The 22,050-nt window shown below is 39.3% G+C and overlaps 1 protein-coding gene across 7 annotated transcripts in view; it reads right to left on the bottom strand.

Moving 5' to 3' along the window:
• Positions 1-22,050, bottom strand: part of sbf1 (SET binding factor 1) — a 65,555-nt gene that overhangs the window by 30,423 nt on the left and 13,082 nt on the right. For 3 of the 7 annotated variants that reach the window (XM_046072344.1, XM_046072345.1, XM_046072346.1), the window contains exons 2-7: positions 11,816-11,901; positions 8,581-8,718; positions 7,481-7,609; positions 6,005-6,115; positions 4,702-4,779; positions 1,380-1,409 (exon numbers count right to left, since the gene is read on the bottom strand). In XM_046072344.1, coding sequence (XP_045928300.1) covers positions 1,380-1,409; positions 4,702-4,779; positions 6,005-6,115; positions 7,481-7,609; positions 8,581-8,718; positions 11,816-11,901 — 572 coding nt within the window. The remainder of the gene's footprint in view (positions 1-1,379; positions 1,410-4,701; positions 4,780-6,004; positions 6,116-7,480; positions 7,610-8,580; positions 8,719-11,815; positions 11,902-22,050) is intronic. The other 4 variants (XM_046072348.1, XM_046072350.1, XM_046072351.1 and 1 more) reach the window with 2 other exon arrangements.

Genomic DNA, 22,050 nt, shown 5'->3' with positions numbered 1-22,050 from the left:
AAATTTCCAACATTTAACGGTTTAAAACTCTTATCTGATCGGACTTGCAATTGGTAGAAGGGTTAACAATAGTGTCTGTCTCAAAGAGATTACAACAGCACAGACGCTGCTTATTAAAGGGATGATATTCAGGATCTCTGATTTGCACCACACTGTGTCTAATAACTACGTTCTCCAGTACAGATAACCAAATTGATGTTGCAAATCTGGAAATCTACTGTGCTCAGACTGAGGACAAAGCCAATAAATATTGATTTGTGTGTGGTTTGGATAACAAGCATATCAGGGAATGGAAATGGGGATGATTTAGACAGCAAAGATATAAATCAATAGAGAATGAGCAGAATAATACAGTTCAACTAAGCACTGCAGCACAAGATCAGTACTATTGAACACAGTATTTCAGGTTATGCTTTACCTGTTAAGTCATCCATAATTTGAAAAATGAGACTGCCAATGTCAGTTTGGGCTGCATAATTATGGCTTAAAATTGTGTATAACCCAGTCAGTATGGCTGGTGTGTACAAGGCTAGATGGGAGGGGAAAATGCAGCGTTATTTCATGCTGTCTACGGCAGCAGCAAAAGCGTCAGCGACCACGGACGAGCTGTTAGCAATTCAATAATGTGATCCAACATCTGACCATGAGGTGTGTTCAATTCATGTTTGGCTCTTGAGATTTGAGCTAAAAAAAGAGGCGGACGTGCGAAGGGTTAACTTACACGGCCGGAGAGAATACTCAGTTCTGATAGGCTGACGGTCTGCATATGTTTTATTAATAAACAGCATGGCTCTGATGTAGCATCTTCCTCATTTTCCTACAGGTTCAAATCCAGCCTGCGACCCTTTGTCTCTCCCCCTTTACTCTTTCCTCTAAAATAAAGGCAAGAACGCCCAGAAAATATCTTTACTAAGCTTGCTAGAGTAGTAAACTATTTGAAGCTGTCCACCCTTGAAAATGTCCTCATAGCTGCACATAATAAACTATTTATTAAATGTTTCTATACGTTTAAATTTACTCATTACTTACGCTGAATACTAATCTGAAAATGTACTGCGGAACCTAAACTTTACTACTATTTGTAGTTTCAATCTCAGATCTTCAACAGAACCACAGGAAACACACTATTTATCAGTGCTAAAGTCAAACTCTTTGGTATAGTCAATATATGGGAAAAGATGCTTGTATCAGATTGCCCTAATATGTAATGAATGATCAGTTGGTGGTCACATATTGAGTCTGTATCAAAGCATTTCGATTGGTTCTCCTGCCACAGGAGGTGTGAGTGGATCGGCTGAGGGGAATGGGTGGAGAAAAGGAAGCTAGGAAAGCTCAGAGCTGATTGGTGGTGAGGGAAGAATTAAGTCAGGCTGGCGTACCAAACTCTCCTCTCCCTCCTCCTGGCCCGGCTACACAAGCACCCGGGCAGACACACACGCACACACACAAACACCCCGTGAGATAAGACACAGGTTAGAAATAACAGGCGTCAGGGCACAGAATGCCCAAACCTGACAACAATATGACTATGTAATGTAGCAGTATGGCAAAACAAGTAAGCTGCATAAACAATAACATGGTAAACATGAACTGCAGGATGACAACTGATGAGTGCAACATAAGGCATGACAGACACAAGGGCAAAACAAAGTAAAGGCATTGTTTATCATTCTGCAGTACAATAACAAACACAAAGAGAGAGCAACAACAGTACAAATACTGGTTCAGTTCATTTGTCATATATAACAGTAATAATAGTAATAGCGGGGGAAGTATGTGGATTATATTACTTTTAATAGTGCAGTTCATTCAAGGTCTCAGACTATGAAGTTAGGGAGGAGGAGCCTCACTGAGCACAAGGTTTTCTTTTTTCTTGTGAGAGTTAAAAAGGAGATCTATCAGAGGCTATTAAATTAGCTATATGAACTCCTACGTCCATAACACGGTTTTGAAATCACACTGTAACAGTAGGACAAAGGGGATTTCTACAGCGGTGATATATTCATTGAACTAAACATCTGACCACGGTTTTGCTTTTTCAACACCATGTGACTGGTTATAAATACACAACAGGTACTGAAACTGATATGGAGACAGCAATCACCTTCCAACCGTAAACCCACTGACACAAGCCATGATAAGAGGTAAAGGGAAAAACTAAAGTTCACAGGCTACGTGACAGCTAACGTGTCCCGTCATGTTGTGACTGACAGAAAGTGGTGATGACCTCCAGCGGAACAACTTGTGCAACTTTCAGTTTGAGGCAGGTTTCTCTCAGTTTTGCCTTGACGTTCTAATGTGTTACTCTAAATTAAATCAGTCAGAGTGTTTGCCAGTGTGACAGAGTGTGTCCAGAAACAGGGATCGAGATTTAAACATATTCCTGTAACAGCGCAATCACTAATGGATGACACAATGAGAAACTGACTTTGTTCCATACTAAATAAAAGTCATCCCCAACCATGGGGAATTCCAAACACTACCACACACACACACACACACACACAGGTCATAGGTCAGGGTCGCGTACAGACTGTGGGGATTCACTATGTTGTTCAAGAGGACTTGATGAGAAAGGATGCGTACAAACTCAATGGTTTGCCACTTCTCTGTGTTAAGGGTGGTCTTCCTAACCGCAAGGCCATCCTCCTGCTCTGCTTTTGTAATGCAGCATTTCGCACATCAGACCAACAGCCTTGAGTTCACTTCACAATAGGGTTGTGTAAACTACTCAGATAAATAACCGGACGTCCTGCTGGTCAAGCTGTCTTACCCACACACTTCAGTCAGTTTAGTTATTTCAAACGCTGCTCAGCCGTTTACTCCATATGAAACCAGGTGGTCCAGGGTTACATGGCAGGACCTCTTTTGGACATTCAATTAATGTTGATGTGGCAGCCTGCATGTAACTGTAGCTCAAAAGTTCAAAGGTCTGCAGTTGTCCAACATTTTGCCAAGTTGATCATTCACTAAGCCCTTAGTTACTGTTGATACGGTTGTCAGCTTTCCGTTCTCAGACAGTTCAAATTAAATTTACATTGAGAACTTTTAATGTTACACTAAAGGCTTTTAGGATGAGGACTAACCAGTGAGTGTGGCAAACGTAATACTGTGACCCAACAATAACCGTAAAACTTGGCCTTGGAAGTTGGTGAGTTACTATTGTAGGCTAAAGCTAACGTTACAGCTTACATTAAAGCAGAGAAACACTCTTAAATCCATTCATTGCACTTTTAGTCTTATATCTTGGGGTTTGGGGGTAAAAAAAGAAACTACCATCCCAATCCCTCTTTACCATAGCCCCATGTACACAGCTTGACAGACCTGCCCTTCCCTAGTTACAGGTGGTAAGCTATGATTGGACAGTAGCTGTTCAGGAAAAGGGCTTAGCAAACGATAACTTGAGATCAGAATGTCTTGTGCAAGAAATTTAATACAGTTTTCAAACCTGTTTGAATACAGAGTTTTACTGTAACCCTACATCCTGTAAGGTGGAAATTACAGGAATCACACTGAAACAAATGCCTGTTAGGTCATTTTAAGAGAAACACATTTCAGGATTCTATCAAGTAAACATGTTTGAGGTAATGTGCAAGTTATTACACATACATGAGTCCCATGTAGACTCTGCAAAAGTTTAAAGGATTATCTGTGCCAAAAGCTGTTTAATGTGTGACAGCGTTTGTCACACACAACGTCTAACAGCAGAAATTATTTCAGTGTTACGCTGCTGGAGTCGATCTGTTGTGTGTGTTTGGGCCGATAGACTTGTGGGAATGACGGACAATTAGTGAGGCTGACAGAAAAGTCCTTAAACAGCGATTAAACAGTTATAGGAATGTAAGTGTGTCGGTGTGTGTTTCTCGTTTCTAGGTGACGTGTCCTCCTCTTGAGTCGAAGTACAGAACTGTTTGTGCTTGGCTGGAAACACTACAAACTTATTTATAAAGGGCCTCCAAGAGCTGGGTACATATATATGGTTGTCTGTTTGAGCAAAACAAACTGGGAGACTGTGTGTGCCTGGCATTTTACATTGCATTATAGGTATTATATAAAGCTCTATAATGACAGTTTAATGACTCTGATAACAGTTTAGTCAGAATTCATCAGTATGATGGAGAGTGATAAAAGACTAAGCTTTATGTTTGCCACGTGCACCAATGAGTGTTTGTGTTTTCAGTTGTGTGTTAGTGTGTGAGAAGAGCTGCACATTAGCCTTTGTTGTTTGGGACTATATGTGTGTTGATACTGAATAGATCTCATTCTCTCATTCAGAGGCTGCGCTTCCCGGTAGGAAGCCATCTGCTGTCCCATATGGTCACCCAGCAACTGAACTACGACCTGCACAGCAACGGGTTTGAATGTGTGTGTGTGTGTGCGCGTTTGTAGAGAATGATGAAACAACTTCAAAATATTCAGTGTTCTTAAATGCTTATTACTAGCAGCAACAAATCAAGATAATGACAAACATGAGGGATACAAAAATAAATAAATGAAATGTAACATAATTTGGATTACATAAGGCACAAAAAAGCAGGTCAAAAATAGCTGAAGCGCCATCAATCACGCATGATTTGAAATGACGGCAAGAAAGAACACATTCCTTAAAGAAAAGAAAACAACTCCGGTCTGTTTGATTAACAGATTCAACAACATTGAGCTGCTTATTGATTGGTGAAGGTTGCAGAACGGGAAAGTTACCTGGAGACAGGCCAGCAGCCAGTCACAGGCCAGGGCCTGAGGAACCTTGTCTAAACTACAAACTGGGGACTCATTTATCTGTAACACAGAGGAACCAGTGTACAGTAGAGCGCACACAAATGACACACATGGGTTATAGCATCTGGAAACCACAGTGGGAAGGTTCAACTGATGTGCATTTAGAGGAAATAGACACTTCCTACTGTGTGTGCACCATGAGCATGAATAAGGGTAATAGGGATGTTTAGTTTACTTGCAAAATAAAAAACGGTTAAAACACAAAAAGATGTCACTATTTTCTGGAGGTGAGATTAAAAAAATTACTGTTCTAACAAAATATATGAAAACAATGAGTGAAAGGGGGGAAGGTAAATGGTAAAATTTAAATGAGCTCTCATGTAAAAGACAATGATGGAAACATCAGCATGAAGGAAAAACAGTGTTGCTCATTGTTGAAGTTATTCTGTATATGCAGCAACTACACTAAGAAATCAACACAGCTCAGTTGCAAGTATTGAGTTGGTATGTCAGATATGACGTTATGTAAAATAAAACACAAACATGTTTTGTTCATCTGGTTATAAACAAATAAATGGAAGGATTGTTGTTTTCTTCCATGGCCAACATTGCTTGCAAAATCCGAAGTCTCCCAGGTAAGCCCATAACAATGAAAATGAAGTGAAATGATGCTAAAACGTCTACACTAAAATGTGTTTACAGGACGTCTGACTGAGCTGCATATGGCACCGCCCATCAGGAAAAGATGAGTCACACTCAACTAGAAGATGAGTGTGATTTTAAACCTCATGGCTCTAGATAGTAATCTATAAATTATTCAATTGTGCATGCACAAATAAATGTGCAGGCAGGTTATAAGCACGTCTGCATATGCATAATCATGAAGTGATACAGGGTCCAAACCTCTCCAACAACAGCTAGTATTTGCTGTACCAAGCTTATGCGGATTCAAGTTTAGCGATGTCAGCAGTCAGCTTTAGTAGTCCATGCTAAAAAGGGAAATATACTAGCAGGCTGCGCCAAGCTCTACTTCTCTACACTGCTTTTTGCCTGAATGAGCTGCGCTGCTGAGCAAGGCATGGAGTAACACATGGAGTGTATACCACCCAGCAAGGCCAAAGAATTGTAACAGCATAAGAAATGGGACTGAAGAATAGAGTCCCCTTTACTCTTGCTGTTCGACAGCTGTGGTCTATATGAAATCAAATCACCATCGTTGACGTTTCCCTTTGTAGCGCAGTGTATTTGTGCAGGTGTCAGAGAGAGATAAGTGGTTAGCAGTTACCTGTGAGCCTCCAGCGATGGGGATGATACAAGTGAGAAGATTTCCAATCACCGTTTCCAATGGGACAGACAGGCCATCTACATGGACGGTGTAGATCAGACCCAGGCAGTTCTGTTCAATCAAGAGGGAAGGACAGAAGTCAAGGGTCAACATGCCACAGGGCCAGACATCACTTCTTTACTGGACACAATATCAAAAGTAAAGGAAATTATTAATATTACTGTATTATTTTAAAAAAATCAAAATCATTTATCAAATGCTATTTAGTAGGGGTGTGACGAGATCTCGCGCCACTAGATCTCACGCGATTAAATTGTGACGATATTCCTCGTCAGGTAAAAAGCTATCTCGCGAGACTCACGCAAATTACATTTTTCACATGCTGTCAAGCAACACATTCATTTTCTGATGCAGAGAAATACAAATGTATAACTGATAAGATCATCGCCCAGCTGACTGACACCGGCATATCCAGACAGTCCAGACAGCTGTGACGAGTGGTAACGTAGCTGGTAGAGTTTTGCAACAAAACATAAAAAACTGAAGCTAGCGTGCTCTGTTTGGAACTGTAAGCCGCACTTTATCTGAGCTGTTGAAGTTAACGTGTGTAGATTTGTGGTGAGATTTCCGCCTGATCACGGGTTTCATTTACTCTAAGTTTTACATGCAATATGCAGTCCCAAACTGCGTTGGTCAAACGGTCTGAAGGGGATGACGTTACTACCAGCGAATAAATAACGTAATGCACAGAAGAGTAAAGGGCAAGTAGACTTCTCATCAAATGATGATGTTAGTCTGGTAATATTCTGCCTTTTTTCTGGACATATCAGAGAACACACGATAAGTGGGAGAGATATTAAATGTGCAGAAAGTTATGAACATGTGCAGAAAAGCTGCTGAAACACAGGAGCTATTAAAGTCCAGGAGTTTATAACTAAATTAAAAAGTAATAATTTATTATTGAGGAGACTAAATCATGACTCAGCAGCGATGATGTTACATGAGAAAAGTTGATATACAGGTGAAACAGATCCAGTTAGGCTTTAGAGTTTGAACTGTCACCTGCCACCTGAATTTTGTGTTTATCTTTATATAAATAAATAAAAAAATCACCATAAACGGGCAAAGAAAAACTCATCAGAAAGCAGGCAATAAAGTGTTTGATGCTCAAAACTTTCATAATTCAGCATTAAAGATTTCTTTAAATCTTTGTTAAAATGTCGTCTCTTCTCGAGCTCGTGAACCCAGTGTTGAATATCGAATCTCGTCGTTCAAGTGTCTCGTCACACCCGTGCTATTTAGCATATAAAGAATAGTGTTTTCATAGTACCTTCAAAAAAAACAATAATGTTTATGTTTTATATTATAGTGATTTAGCCTCTGTGTGCCCCACATGATAGAGAATGTGCTAATTTATCATTTTCCACAAAAGATGTACAACTGGTAGAGCAGCTGGAGCTGTTGTGTGTGTCGTACCCTGAACACCTCGGTGTAGTCCAGCCGGGATACCAGCACCAGGCTCTTGGGGGCAAAGACCTGAGCTGATTGGACGACAGCCGGTTCCTCATCCACCTCATCTGCCTCGCTGGCCTCAGCCTTCTGCAGCTGAACATAGAGAATACCAAATATAACGTGAAGACATCAGATGAGACCCTCAAATCTGTGCTTATGTGATTGACTGAAGTGGATGGAGCCATGTGATTGGCTACAGATAGTTCACCTTTGAAAAAAATGCAATTGCGAATTGAGCCCCAGCAATGTGGTCTTAAAAAGTTCACACACGGCAAGCAGTTTGTAAATGCAACTTCAACAGTTCGTATCTGAATGTAACAACATCCAAATATGTTTTGGATGAAAAATGCAAATACTTTCAAACGCATATATTTGTGAACTTTATTTTTTCATTTGTGGATTTGTTTTACATTTATATACAATGTTACATATTTTTGTGCGCATTGAAATTTTTACTGTAAATAAATCCCCAAATACATATGTGAATCCTTCTTTGTGCATTCATTAACTGAGGGACTGAACTTCATTTACTACTGAGACTGATCTGACTCCATACAGTCCCGAGTAGAAGTGCTTCCTGGCCAAGTAAGTGTTCCAACAAAGCTAATAAGCCCAGCCCATTATTTTATTTGGCCAGTAACATGCATAAAAATGTGTTTGTGGGGAGTGGGATTTCTTTCGGTTGGATACTTTCTCCCCTATGTTACCTATACCATCTTTAACATCAACAAATACATATTTTATGCACCTAATAAAATAAATAATAATAAATAAAATTGTGCTAATTCAAAGAGAAAATTTCAAATATGTGTGAAGTTCAGGATGTATTTATGATCTTTGGTTACAAAGTAATTTCTTTTATAAAGAATGTCCCAGGGTGTCAACTGACCATCATTCCAAAATATGATATATGGGGCTGTTCCGCCAGTGTATAAATGTGAGTGAATGGTGAATGCAGATGTAGTGTAAAAGCTTTACAAATACAGAGCATTTACATTTACACAGCCCAGCACTAGTCTTGAGGCCTAGATGGATAACAAGTCAACAGCTGACGTCTGTCTCACCTGTGGGTTGTCCAGGCCCTCCCAGAAGGTGAAGCAGGCACAGTAGTGACGCTCTGAGTTGATGTCTGTCAAAACCGCTACAAAGAAGGAGGCAGGCTGCCGCTCAGGAACCAGCTGCCAACCACTGGGCTGACAAAACTAGAGGAGGAGAAGGAAAAGGAAGAGGAGGAGGAACAACTTTATTGGCAAGAATGTAAAACAATAGTACTGTCAAAGCTACAAATAATTACTGGAGTCTGTGTTTGATTTAATTATTGTGTTATTGTATGAGTAAGCACATCGTGAGCAATGTACAATCCTGATTCAAATTCCTCGTATGTGTACACATACCTGGCAAATAAAGCAGATTCTGATTCTAAGTGTGTGCGTTTTAAAATATATTAAAAATTAAAATAAAACAAATAATAATAAATAGTAACCGTGTGTATGTGTATGTATTGAGACAAAAAATAAAAAATACAAATACATATACAAAGCATCAAATGTGAAATAAAAAAAACAAGCAAATAAAGGAACAATTACTAAAATAACAATAAAAAAATAAAAATTTAAAACATTTTAAAACAATTATTTAATATATTTATCAGTAAAGACTGAGTTTCCACTGGTGGTCCTCAGTTCGTGGCATAAGGACATTTTTCTGCTGCAATGATTTGGCATTCTACTGGCGACCTGTCCAGGGTGTACACCGCCTTTCGCCCGATGATTCGCGCTTGACGAAGGATGGTTGGATTTGGCATTCTGGCATTTCTCCCAGTAAATAGGGGAGTTTCTGTGTGTCTGATATAAATTCGAATTCGGGGTATATTTGTGAAATATTTGCGAAGTGTTTTTCTCTTAAATGTTTTATATTTAGGGCATGAGGTTAGAAAGTGCAGCTCTGTCTCTACCTGTCCCTTGTCACACTGGGACTGAGTCTCCCCTCTTGTGGTAGCCAGCTCTGTCTGTGGCGACCCTTTTCTATGGCCAGGTGTTCACTCAGTCTGTATAGCCCCTTTTCCACTGCATAGTACCAGCTCGACTCGGCTCGACCCTACTCGCTTTTGTTTGGTTTTCCATTGCGGAAAAGTTGTACCTGTACCTTCTTACTGGTACTTTTTTTTCGTATCACCACCATCAAAGTTCCAAGCGAGCTGAGGCGATACTAAAATGTGACATGAATACACAGCAGACTACTGATTGGTCAGAGAGAATCGCCACTATTCACTGCATCGTCATTGAGCGCACCAGACAGAGTCCAGCAACAGAAAGTTTTATATTTTACAGTTTTCGTATGTAATTTCATCACTAAATCCACATCTCCAGTAGTGTTTCCTATAAGTTTGTTGTTCAAAAAGACATCAGTCTTCACATTTACTGTGCCGTTGGCCTGTATTAAGCTTTGTTAAACATGTAAAAATATATATCATTCATTCATGCAAAGTTTCAAAATGACTTCTAAACAAAAACTTTTGCAGAAAATGTCTAAATCTAACGTAATAAAAACAACATGGAGTACGTTCTTGGTAACATTAGCTAACCACGAAAGCCATTGTCGACCTTTCCTGTTTCACAGTAAAGGTCTATCAGTCCCTTCACTTTAAAATGTTTTTATTGTGAAGGAAGTGGTTTTAGGAGTAGATTTGCACACGTTAACTTACTCCATGTTGTCAATGATCTTTAAGGAACAGAAAACTGTATTTAATGTGGATTGGTGACATTTGGCCTATACCCAATCCGCTTGATGAGATCAGTATTGGTGTTCCAACACATCGGTGCATCCCTAATCAATATGTGACCTCCTCCATCTTGCTCAGTTTCTAAACAGGCAACCCCTTTCTTTGGGTACTTGTATGAAAACTAAATCCCACTGATAGCCATTACCATTAAATCAACCTTCTGCTATCTTTCCAACTCCTGAAGATCTATCTTCCATTGTACATGACACAGCATTTATTTAGGTTGCTTCTAGGCTAAATATATTTTATTTATATATTCTTCAAGACTTAGGCCTAAGTATAAAGCCCCACTGGCCCCTAGAGACAATGTCCTTTACACCCCCATAATACTGTTGGACAGCATATGGATATTTTGCCTCCTAGAGTCTTGAAAGTAATGTGATAAATAAAATTGGTAGCATTGGAAGAAAGTCAGTGGGTCATTAAAAATAGAATTCAGCCTCATAAGACCATGCATTTTCATCCGAAATATTATAAATATATCTGATTAGTGTCAAAGGTACAATGTGGAAGGTTAGGCCAGAATGTTATTTTAAAACAAATGAACTAACATGATCAGCAGAATGTGAAGAAGAAACAGTTAGCATGCTAACGAGCTAGCACCGGCCCGTGCGGTCTTGTAATAACACTAAGAAAGGATGAAGAATTAAAGCTGCTCAGAGGGCTTGTCCATCAATGCTGCTGCACAAGCTGCTCTCTCTCTCTCTCTCTCACGCTGCTCGACCTCTCTTTCCTCCGCTACCTCTACTTTTTTGTCTCCTGCCACCGCTTGATCTTCTCTGTCTCTGATAGGGCAGACTGGCAGTATAATCATTGTTGTCCAGGGACACACAGGAGGACAAACCACCGCGAACGACTCTGAAACGCATCCCGCTTCCTTTCAGCGCTCATGTTAACCAATTAAGCCGTGGCGGAATATGGCAAATAAAATAAATAAATCACACCGTTAATCTACTATTAACGATATAAATGATATATTATTTAAACGACGTGACTCTGATAAATAAGGAACAATGTATCCCGTGCTTTCCAAAACTTTTGATTTTTCTGCCTCACTCCTGCTGTTCTTGTGGAATTTCAAAGCATGTGGCCAGGAATTACACATTGAACCTTTAAGTTACTTGCTGTGGACCAAAGTGTTTGCTTTCTCTAAATAACTTGGGCCTGGAGGCGATATACTTCAGACAAACCACAAGAACCCAGTTCCATTATAGGCATAAAAAGCGCCATTCAACACAACAGGACTTTAGCACTGCTGACTCCCCTATTTCTGCTAAAACTTTCCAACAGACGCACTTATCCATAACTGATACTCTGCAATCACCATAAAAAATCCTCTCATCCAGTTCAGAGTGTGATGAAAAGCATCAGTCACTACTATAACTCCTGTAATACTGGAAGTCAGTGTCTCCAATCACTGAGCTGCCCAGGGAAGTGAACCCCTAACCCTGACAGGGTTACATGCCTTGTTCTAGCCACTGAGCTACACTGGAACATGTCAGTAAGTGTTGACTTACCAGCTCTATGCCTTGTGGGAACGGGCTGTCCTCCCAGTCTTTCTCAGGAAACCGCTGGAGAATGCGACCTTGACCTTCACCCTCCACTACAGAGACACAAGAGGAGGGACAAGTACAGGGGTCAGTCCATGTTATTCAGATTGTTTGTTATCCATTTGTTTCTTTAAATAAGCTCCTTCCAGTTTATTTAAACATATCAGCACACATTTTTCCTTCTTTTTGTGTAAACTTTGTTGAAATAATCATGTTAAGTGAAAATGTATAGTCTGTAGTATGTACAGACATAGAATGGCACCTGAAATCATTTTGATCACTTCAGGACATTAACTTTATGTCTAAACATTAAAATTTTAAGTAAATTCTCAAATATTGAGCTCTAACAACTTGTTGATTAATCAACTGCTAGACCAACAGAAAATTAAAAATAAATAAATCATTAAATACGAGGAGAATATTAAAACAAACAATGTGAACTAAGGAAAACAACTAGGCTCCATCAGAAGAGGAAGAATTACACCTCTGACTACTAGCCAGTTAGCTTTCAGTGCATCCGAGAATAAGCTGTGTTTTCTTCAGAGTTAGGGGCATGTGTAAAGTTGGCAACTTTACTATGTAAAGTACCAATAGATATCATTGTAAAATGATTAAGCTGTATTCCTCACTGTGAGGAAGAGACTAGGAATCATTCTTTTATGTGTAAGTAGGGCTGGGCAATAAAACAATAATGATAATTATCGCAGTATAATTTTCCTCAATAACAATATAATAAATGTTCAATATATCGTCAATAAATATTTGGTTTAATTCATTTGAATCACAGACAAATTAGCACTTAATTTTTCTACTAAAAATATGTATTTTGTTGAGAAAAAGAGGCCTGAAAAAAGATTAACTAATCATATTTGTTGAAAATAGATTTTATCATAACAGTTCTAAATCTTCCAACCCAGATTTGTGAAGTGATGCACTGTTTGGTATCAAGCATTTGTCACATTCTGACCAAGAAAAGTTATCACATAATTAACCATCTGGTTTTTTCAATTTTCAATCAGGAGCAAAAATCAGCCTTTAAACTTGAAAGAAATAATGATTTGACATATCTTGTGATAATAATTGATATCGAATGAAATGAAATGTTTTTATCGTGATAACATTTTTGGCCATATCGCCCAGCCCTATGTGTAAGGCAACATCAGGAGGTAGAGCGAGTTGCGCGATAATCGGAAGGTCGGCGGTTCAATCCCCGGCTCCTCCAGGTTGCATGTCGAAGTGTCCTTGGGCAAGATACTGAACCCCAAAGTGCCCTCGAACACTACACTTAGGCTCAGTGAATGAATGTGTGTGAATGGTGAATCCATGTAGTGTAAAAGCGCTTTGAGTGGTCGATAAGACTAGAAAGGCACTATACAAGTACGGAGCATTTACATCAGACTTGACCTAAACGTTGCTTCCTAACTTTATAGAACAAAACGCTATGTTAGCTCTTGTAGCAAAATGTTCAGCTCTACCAGCACACTGCTGATAGTATGTGCATATTTGATTAGATCACCCCCTTGTTGCGATACCCAATCTAGGTATTTGAGTCAGTGTCAGGCTGATATCCGATATCAATATCTGATTGTTGCATCCCTAGTTATGGCAGCTTTGGATCTGGACCGACCTTTGACAAAAATAGGCCAGCAGTTGTCTCTCCTTCCAGTCTTTACGCTACCTGCTTTAAATACCACAGTTACAACTATGAATTTGACCAATTTGATGACTCGACCCATTTATAGGACAATGTTTGCAGTGCTGATGTAGACATTAAAGCAGTAGGACACAATGTTAGATATCAAGTATGAGAAACATCTATTAGTTATTACAGTGCGTTACGTGTGTATATTGTCAGATTGGTCTTGAAATGAGTCCATATCTGCCTGGTAAACAGTGGTGAGATGTGTTAAATGTTGATTTTCTGCAGGTTAATGAGGCCATTTCCCCTGTTGGCCAGAGCCAGGCTCATCACAGAGGCACAATGACACGACAAAGGCCGACTTATGTAACCACCACAGGCCTGTCTTTCAGCTTAGTTCCATCTGTAACCCTGCAGGCTGCTTAATGGCAGCATTCATCCACACAGAGAACACACTTATCCTCCCAATACAAAGGATGTAAATCTAGCATAAAACTAAATATTATCCCATGTTAAATAAAGGACAGGTTTCCAACAGCATTAAGACCAACGTGGACTTTGGGTTAAATCTTTCTCCCCAAGCTGTTACTCATCTGATCCTGGCTACCTGGCCCACTGAACTCTACCAACAACTTTCTTTTGCACTACTGCAATATTTAAATGCCTTTAGCAAAGATTTATTAGAGCTCTCCTTTTACACTGCTTGCTTTTTTCCCCACTTCTGCCATGTTTAAGTAGACTACATCATTCAATACACGTTTGTTTAAATATTTTTTATATTTTTGTCTTTATCTGTATTTATTTTATGCCAAGTATGTCCTCCTGTACATTGTGTTAATGACAATAAAGCTGAATTGAATAATATTAAATGTTGACTCAGAGAGAACAATAGACTGTGGGCCTTTACCAAGGGAACTAAAACAGGAGCAAAGAAACACAGAGACAATACACAAACAGAAAGTAGGCCAGCTCACAAATCACACATGGAAATGCTCAAGTCGTCCCCTCTCCCTTGCAAGCTAGGGATTTGTGGACGCATGTGGGAGCGGTGTTCTGGGATCAACTTATGAAACACAAGATTTTTTGCTTTTTGTTTCGACTGCCCTTCATTCCTGAGCCCTGACCTGCTCTAAACTGTTCTGGTATTAACAAATCATTGGAACCTGGAGTGGGAACGCCATGAATTGCACTTTTTCAGTTCTGTAGCTTACTATTTTTCCCCCCCCTGAAGTTTTCCCAAAGCAATATGAGATAAGCAGAGTTGAATCATCGGTGGTCAAGTGGTCAAGTTAGTCGTTCCACATGAATCAACAAATTGTACATCACAGGCCAAAACCGTTGCGCAGCATGTAAATTTGTAGAAAAACAATATGCTTGTTTGGGTTCAAAAAAAATATATATCCACAATATTTCTGTCAGTGAGATTACACACGTAACACAACTGAGTGTGTTTGCGGTTGCATAGTGTGTACAATCAAATTAAGAATTTGTGACTTAACCAACCCCTTTAGTACACTCTGATGAATCACCTGATGCAGTGCACGAGAGCCGATGCATGCAGACTTGATGCGTCTAGTATGGCCTTATATTCTGTAATAAAAATCAGTGAATGACGACCTGTAGGTGTGTCAGGAACACACACACAATAAGAATGAGAAAACACACACACACAGTGAGAAAGAGCAAACGGAGACAGCCAATAGTCTGGCAGGGTGGGGATTATTGGGCCAGTTACAACAGGACATCCTGCCACTGAGGGAGGAGCCACAAAATGAGTCTGCTGGGAGTGACACGCAGGCCTCATGACCACAGACACCCTAAAAACACTAATTCTTTCTCCTGAAATAACTCTCAACACTAACTAAACCCAGATCACTCTATGGAGAAGTATGCTAATTTTAACTCTAATCCAACAATGTCAAGAATATGTGCATGTATACATAAGCAATCTATGGAATGTAAACAAGATTCAAAGACTTCCAATTTACTTCCCAAAACCAGAAATTACTCAGAGAAATGAGAAAGCATAGAGTGACACAGTGACTGTGCCATGGTAAAAACTAATTACCACTGTACGTTTCGACTACTACACACCTTTCAAAATATTTTAGTTACACAAAAGTGAATTACAGACAGGAAAGGACGGGACTGTGACCTAGCATGTAACAATGTCAAACTACTAGAGCTGAATTAGATTATTTGCTATTGTGGTGAATGTTATTTATGGTGCTGTTAGATGCTACTAGAATACCACATTAATACAGGTGTGTGCAGCAATCGGCAGAGCAAACCATTTTTAGACCGCAATAAAAACGCCAAAAAATATGTACTGAAACAGAATATTTCATTAGATAAAAACATGTTATGAATTTGGGAAATTATTTTATCTATCTTTTATGAAACTAACAGTCTATGTAATGTCAGAGTACACTGCCAGCCCTGTGCTAGCTCATAAAACTGAAATAAAATGACAAGCTATAAGTCTGTCGGTGTCACCAGGGAGATGCAGTAATACCTCCTTATCATCAATAACACTGGACTGATTTCTGGCATCAGACTAATGCCATATCTGGTGTGCTGCAAAATTCAAACAGTAATGGATACCCAACTGAATAAAAGACTACGCACGCAACCATGATGCAAATGTTTTAAACACTAACCCTTTGAACCTTTAGATGTTTGTACAGGAGCTACAGAAGCTCATTTTGAAATAACTGATTTCACTGACATACTAGCTTGCATAATGTCTCATATCTGATAATTGGATTTTGGTGATAAATATGGGCTGCTAACATAAGTCAGGGTTTCCAATAAAGCAAAAATGTATTTAATATTTTAAAACAAAGAGGCTATTTCAAGAACAAGCTGTATGACAATACTCAATTTTCAAATGCATTTACTTGTGACAAAAATTCACAGTGTCAATCCAACAGACTGATTGTGATGTATAACTAAGCAGGTTCCTGTGAGCACATCTCAGAGCTTTAAATTAAATGAGTGGAAGGGATCTACACACAAATCATTTGACAACACATTTCAATATAGTGATTTCAACATTGTTGCTAATTTGAACTCGGCCGTTTGTCATAAAGTGCGTCGATTAATAAATCGGATTTGCTTGACAACTCATCTGTTAACTAGGGCCCCATTCACACTTCAAGTGTCTTATATCGGGATAAAATGTACACTAGCTGCATTGACACGTCTGTGTTGGCTGGATCACAAATCTAAATCCAACGCGTCTTGGTTTTCCCAGCTACACGTAAATGAGACGTCCTCCAGTCGAGAAGGAGGTAGTAATGCATCTGAAGACGTATGGCAACTGCCAAAAACACCAGAAGAAGAAAAACTCGTTTAAGTAAAAAACAATGACAGTTCAGCTAGCGTTATCTAACAGCTGATCTACGGGCAACTTGTATTGTGTTCACATGCTCTAACACCACTCACCCATACAGATCATTCGGTGGTTGAGCTTATCAGGGATCAGATAAACACTACAGCAGCTTGGTGCGCCTTGTGTTTGATCGTATGTTTAGAAATCACTGGAGTCGTCGTTCCTTGTTGCTTTAATGAGAAAGAGAAACTGGTGTAATTTTAGTGTAAGATTAAGAATGCATTTTGGACAGACTGATGAATTTACACCTTTTCAACATCTAAAATTGCTAAAATGCGTCTCAAACTAACAATCAGCGGTGGTGATTTGAACAACTGGATTTCAATTTGCTTTGAACGCTTCTTGGTGCATTTACAGTGTGAATCGGGTGTAGTTCTACATAGAGGTGCCAAAATGTTGCTGCAGTATAGACCTTAAACCCCGGCCCCTCCATAAAAAGGGTTTTCAGCTAATGACAGCTGAGCCCGAGTCTGCAAGGGACCTCGATACTGCGGCTCCAACCCCGATCACTACTGCGCGGATTCTGGCACCAAATTATGTCACCAGCACAAGATGGCATTCCGGAATATTTTGACCTCAGTTTGCTACAGTGGAAGGAGTGAAGAGGTGTTTCCCATCTTTTTTTACAGTCTATGGTGTACACACATACAAACGGAATAAAAAGCGATACATCCCAAAAGAGCTTAACCATTCAGGACTGTCGTGCTTTATGGGATGCATTACTGTAGCTGGAATGTGAATTAAGAATGCTTGGATCAAACTAATGGTTATTAAATCTAATAGGGCAGAAATCGAATGTTCTATGAAATCTAATTATTCATGATCAAATCTGTGAACTAACTGGAATTTGAAATTAAATTTGAATTTTGTAAATAAAGTTACAGTTGTGCGGTAACATATAACACACACCCATGTCAGTGTGGGTGGAAAGACAAAGGCAACTCTGAGTTAAACCGTAACTCATGTATAACTGATAATAATGAAGTGAAAAAAAGCTTTACTTAAATGTTAACTTAAAACAAATACTAGTAATGGTTTGTAATGCAATACCACGAACACAAGAGATAAGCTGCATTTCAATGGAGGTACTGTGCAACATGTCCTCCTGCACCTGCAGAATAGAGCTACTCAATGCTCAGAAGTCAGGGTCACAGGTCAGCTGTTTGAAGTGGATGCTGAAATCATTCAGATATCTGCTATGATAATGATATCACAAAATGCGCACAAAAAACTCTTCTCGTGACAGGTTTGAGGTGGATTGCCTGACTATACTGTTCCTGCTATTGCTAATTGAAGTGCTAAAGTCTGAAACACATCCACCCAAAATCACTTTGCCTGATATATATATGTTGGACCAATCAGTGAACAATATGGGGAGATCTGATGATGATGTGGCTCTGCACTTCTACACTGTCCTCGTGAATAAATTGCATGGCAAGTTTTTATTTTTCTGCAATTAATCACTCCGAAGAGGGCAGGTGTCCTAAAGCAAGGGACATTAAATATGACAATGAGCCAAGCATGAAAGTTGACACACCTGGACCACAATGACCGCAGGTCGAATCAAGACACAATTCCCGCTTGATATGAGTTTCCTCCATGTCACACCCACTGCTTTCCAGACAGATCCAGTTGAATGACTCTAGACTTGGCAAAGCTCCAGCAAGCTGTGTGCAAAGGAGTCACCACAGTGATGGACAGATGCATCACATCCAGTCATACTGTATGACTGTGTTTTAGTTTCTACAATCAATCTTTCAACCAGGCTGGCATTTGGAAGCTGTGACATTTTTACTTAGGTTTTCTTCAACAAACCCAGCATTTCATGTAATTACCATACAACCCCAGGATTTAAGGCACTGGCATAATGACACAACACTTCTGTTACCTGCCCGTCAGCGACAAGCCTACTTGGCATACCAAAAACGAAAAGGGTTGAAAACAACACAGAGAAAAGTGGGGACACTTATTTGTAGCAAGCATGGTAAAAAAAACGAGTACAACATGGTGCAGGAAGAAGAGAAAATATTGTTTATGTCGATTAAAGCGCGGTCTTAGTTTGACTAACAAAGTTAGCAGGCAGTGAGCAATGGACTCCATTGTTATGGAAGCACATTTTCATTCTTTTCATTGGTGGACACTTGCGGAGTAAAGAAATATAAATAACTGAACACATATTCACACTCTGTGACTGCCTCAAAGGTAAGGACTCAACGCTGTTTTTCTTCACTCTTGTTCACCATGCTGATGTCGGTAAATCTGAATGAATTGTACTTCTACAATCTAGCTGATCTAATCATGTCTATCATGTCCATGTAGACAAAAGAATTATATTTGTATGCGCGATATGCAGTTTAGAACTAGCTCAAGCAGGCGACCCGGGACTCAAGGGTTTATACATCCAAAGAACTTCTTTATAAACCAGACCCACTGTAGACCTGCGTATATTTGTCAAAACGTGTAGCCACACCCTGTCAGAGAAAGGAATTAACCCTTTAAATCTAAGTTTTACAGTAAGCACTCACTTCTTTCACTGTATTACAGTTAGGGGTGTGCGATATGGATTGTCTACTTTAATATCTTAGATTAGGGATGCACCAAATGTTCAGCAACCAAAATGAATTGCCCGAAAATAGCAAAAAAAAAAAAGCACTTTCAGTGTTCGGCCTAATAAGTCAAAAGAAGAAGGATGAGAGAAAATTTTACCGAACAATTACGTTGACATGTGGGCAGTGTGGAAGCATTTTAAAGTGTCCGAGAAAGATGCAAAAATCGCTGTTTGTAGACACTGTTCTGCTGAATTGTCTCCTAGCACATCCACGCCATCTTTGGCTGAATGGCTTTGAGTGTTTCTGTCACTCGTTTGTGAGAGGGCGATAAAGCTAGCCACACCTAAGTTTGGAGTGCTCACGTATTCAAGCCTTTATGGTAAATCCACTGAAACGGCCCAGAGCGAGCTGACAGGCAGGTTAGAGACGTTATCCTGTCAGTTTACAAAGACAAGTGTTGCAGTATGAGAGTCCTACCTGAAGAGAGGCTGATAAGTCTTCATGTTACGCGATAGGAGAATCACATACAACATAATTTATCAAATTGGATCGTACTTGATGACTTTAACGTGCGACAACGTCCGGTTTTCAAAATAAGGTGTCTATACAGTATGGGAAATAAGATTAATTGGATTATATTCACAGAAAGTATAAAACATATTACATATGTCCATTACAAGTAAATGGACAAGTCATTTACTTTTCCGGACCCTCTCTGGCCTCGGACCCACACACCATAGTCTCTCCAAATCCTCTGGAAAACACTGAGTAAAAAGCACATTTTCACTATTTAATTTATGCAAAGCTAAAAAAAATTTAATGGAAACAATGTGAAGAACCTTATTCGGTATTCGGGGAAGTTTTTCATTATATTCGGTTTCAGCTTGAGCCAAAAATTTCGGTGCATCCCTATCTTAGATGTTGTTTTAACGATGGGTCAGCAGACATTATCGAGTAGGTAAGTTACGTCACTCACACAAAAACAATCAAAAACACCTTGCGCAGTCACTGTGTTGTGAACGCAGTACACGCTGATACATTCATGAGTGAGTTGAATGAGTTAAAGCTAAGTGAACAAACAGCGGCATGGAGGTAAAACACTGACACCACCAGCCTCGCTATCTACATTGTTAGATTGAATTGGTAGAAGTGGATTAACCTCACTCGCTTGGAAGCGGTTTGGCTGAAGAAGGGTGTTGTTCAAATGATGTCAATCTGCGAACTATGTCCAAAATCGCTTAAAGACCACTAGCCACTGCACACACTACCAAGAATATGAAAAGCTTGATGATTTTCATATGCGATTCGAAAAGTGTAGAAAGAATCTGTGTCCTCTCTTACCATGAAAACGAACCACAATGAAAGGTAATTATTATCCTTTTTAACCACAATCATACAGCCCAGGGTAAATGCGTGGATTTGGCAAACGTCCGCACTGCCTGGTTGTTCAGAGTTCAGCAAAGAGCACTGCTGTTTAGGTTTAGTGAGCAGTCTGCAGGCATAATTGCATAACAGAGCTGCTGATAATGGGAGAAAACGGTTTTCAAAAGCTCACTATCAGTCTGCAGTGAGAGGGGAATGTGAAACGAGTGGAGTCGTCCAGCTATCAGCTAGGTTAGTGACGGGAAGGCAATCAGTTTCATTTTGAGGCTTGATCATTATCTCTACAACTATGCTGTTGCATCTTATACAGCACAGTCTATGTTTTTGCACAATGTCTTTTTGGCACCAGATTCCACTAATTTTTATATATATATCTCACCAATTCATAAGAGAAGTGTATCTGCACTTTCTCCTGGACAACCTATCTATGCATGGCTTGCATAACAAATAATAAAGTCCTGCTGACCTTGCTCTCTCACAGAATGTAGATTGACATGCATCCTGTTCCCTCAATTAAAAAGCTCTCGTAAACACAAGGGGTGTAACTGTACATGTATTCATCCTGGACTGTATGGAACAGGATGTTCTCTTCAGTATGCCACTCCCTCGGTTTGGTAAGCCCTCTGTGACCCAAACAATTAGGGCTGAGGCGATTCATTGACTTGTAATCAATGTCATTGACGGATATGAAAATACGCTGATTTGCAATCAAGTGCGGCATCAGGCAGGGATTCCTTCAGAGAGCATACTGCACCTAAAAAACCTTGCCTACGACAATCAAAATTTTGGATCATAACATCCAGTACAGAACAAATCTGCAGCTGCTCCGGATAAGATGACACTAAACCTTACTAGGGATGTCAGTTTTTGAGTCACAACAAAGCAAGGTTATTATAGTTTTGCATTTTTCATTAGTTTGTTTTCAATTTCAGTTCAGATCAGGTTTGCTGGTTTCAGTTTAGATTTTATTTTTGAAAATACTTAGTTTCGGTTTTTCAGTTTAGTTTTAATTATATTTAATATCAGGTTTGCTGGTTTCAGTTTAGATTTTATTTTTGAAAATACTTAGTTTCAGTTTAGATTTTATTTTTGAAAATACTTAGTTTCGGTTTTTCAGTTTAGTTTTAATTATATTTAATATCAGGTTTGCTGGTTTCAGTTTAGATTTTATTTTTGAAAATACTTAGTTTCAGTTTAGATTTTATTTTTGAAAATACTTAGTTTCGGTTTTTCAGTT

This window comes from Micropterus dolomieu, linkage group LG16 (assembly GCF_021292245.1).
Source record: "Micropterus dolomieu isolate WLL.071019.BEF.003 ecotype Adirondacks linkage group LG16, ASM2129224v1, whole genome shotgun sequence".
NCBI lineage: Eukaryota > Metazoa > Chordata > Actinopteri > Centrarchiformes > Centrarchidae > Micropterus > Micropterus dolomieu.
Note: the sequence above shows the minus strand (reverse complement) of the source record. Positions and strands in the feature narration are given on the sequence as shown.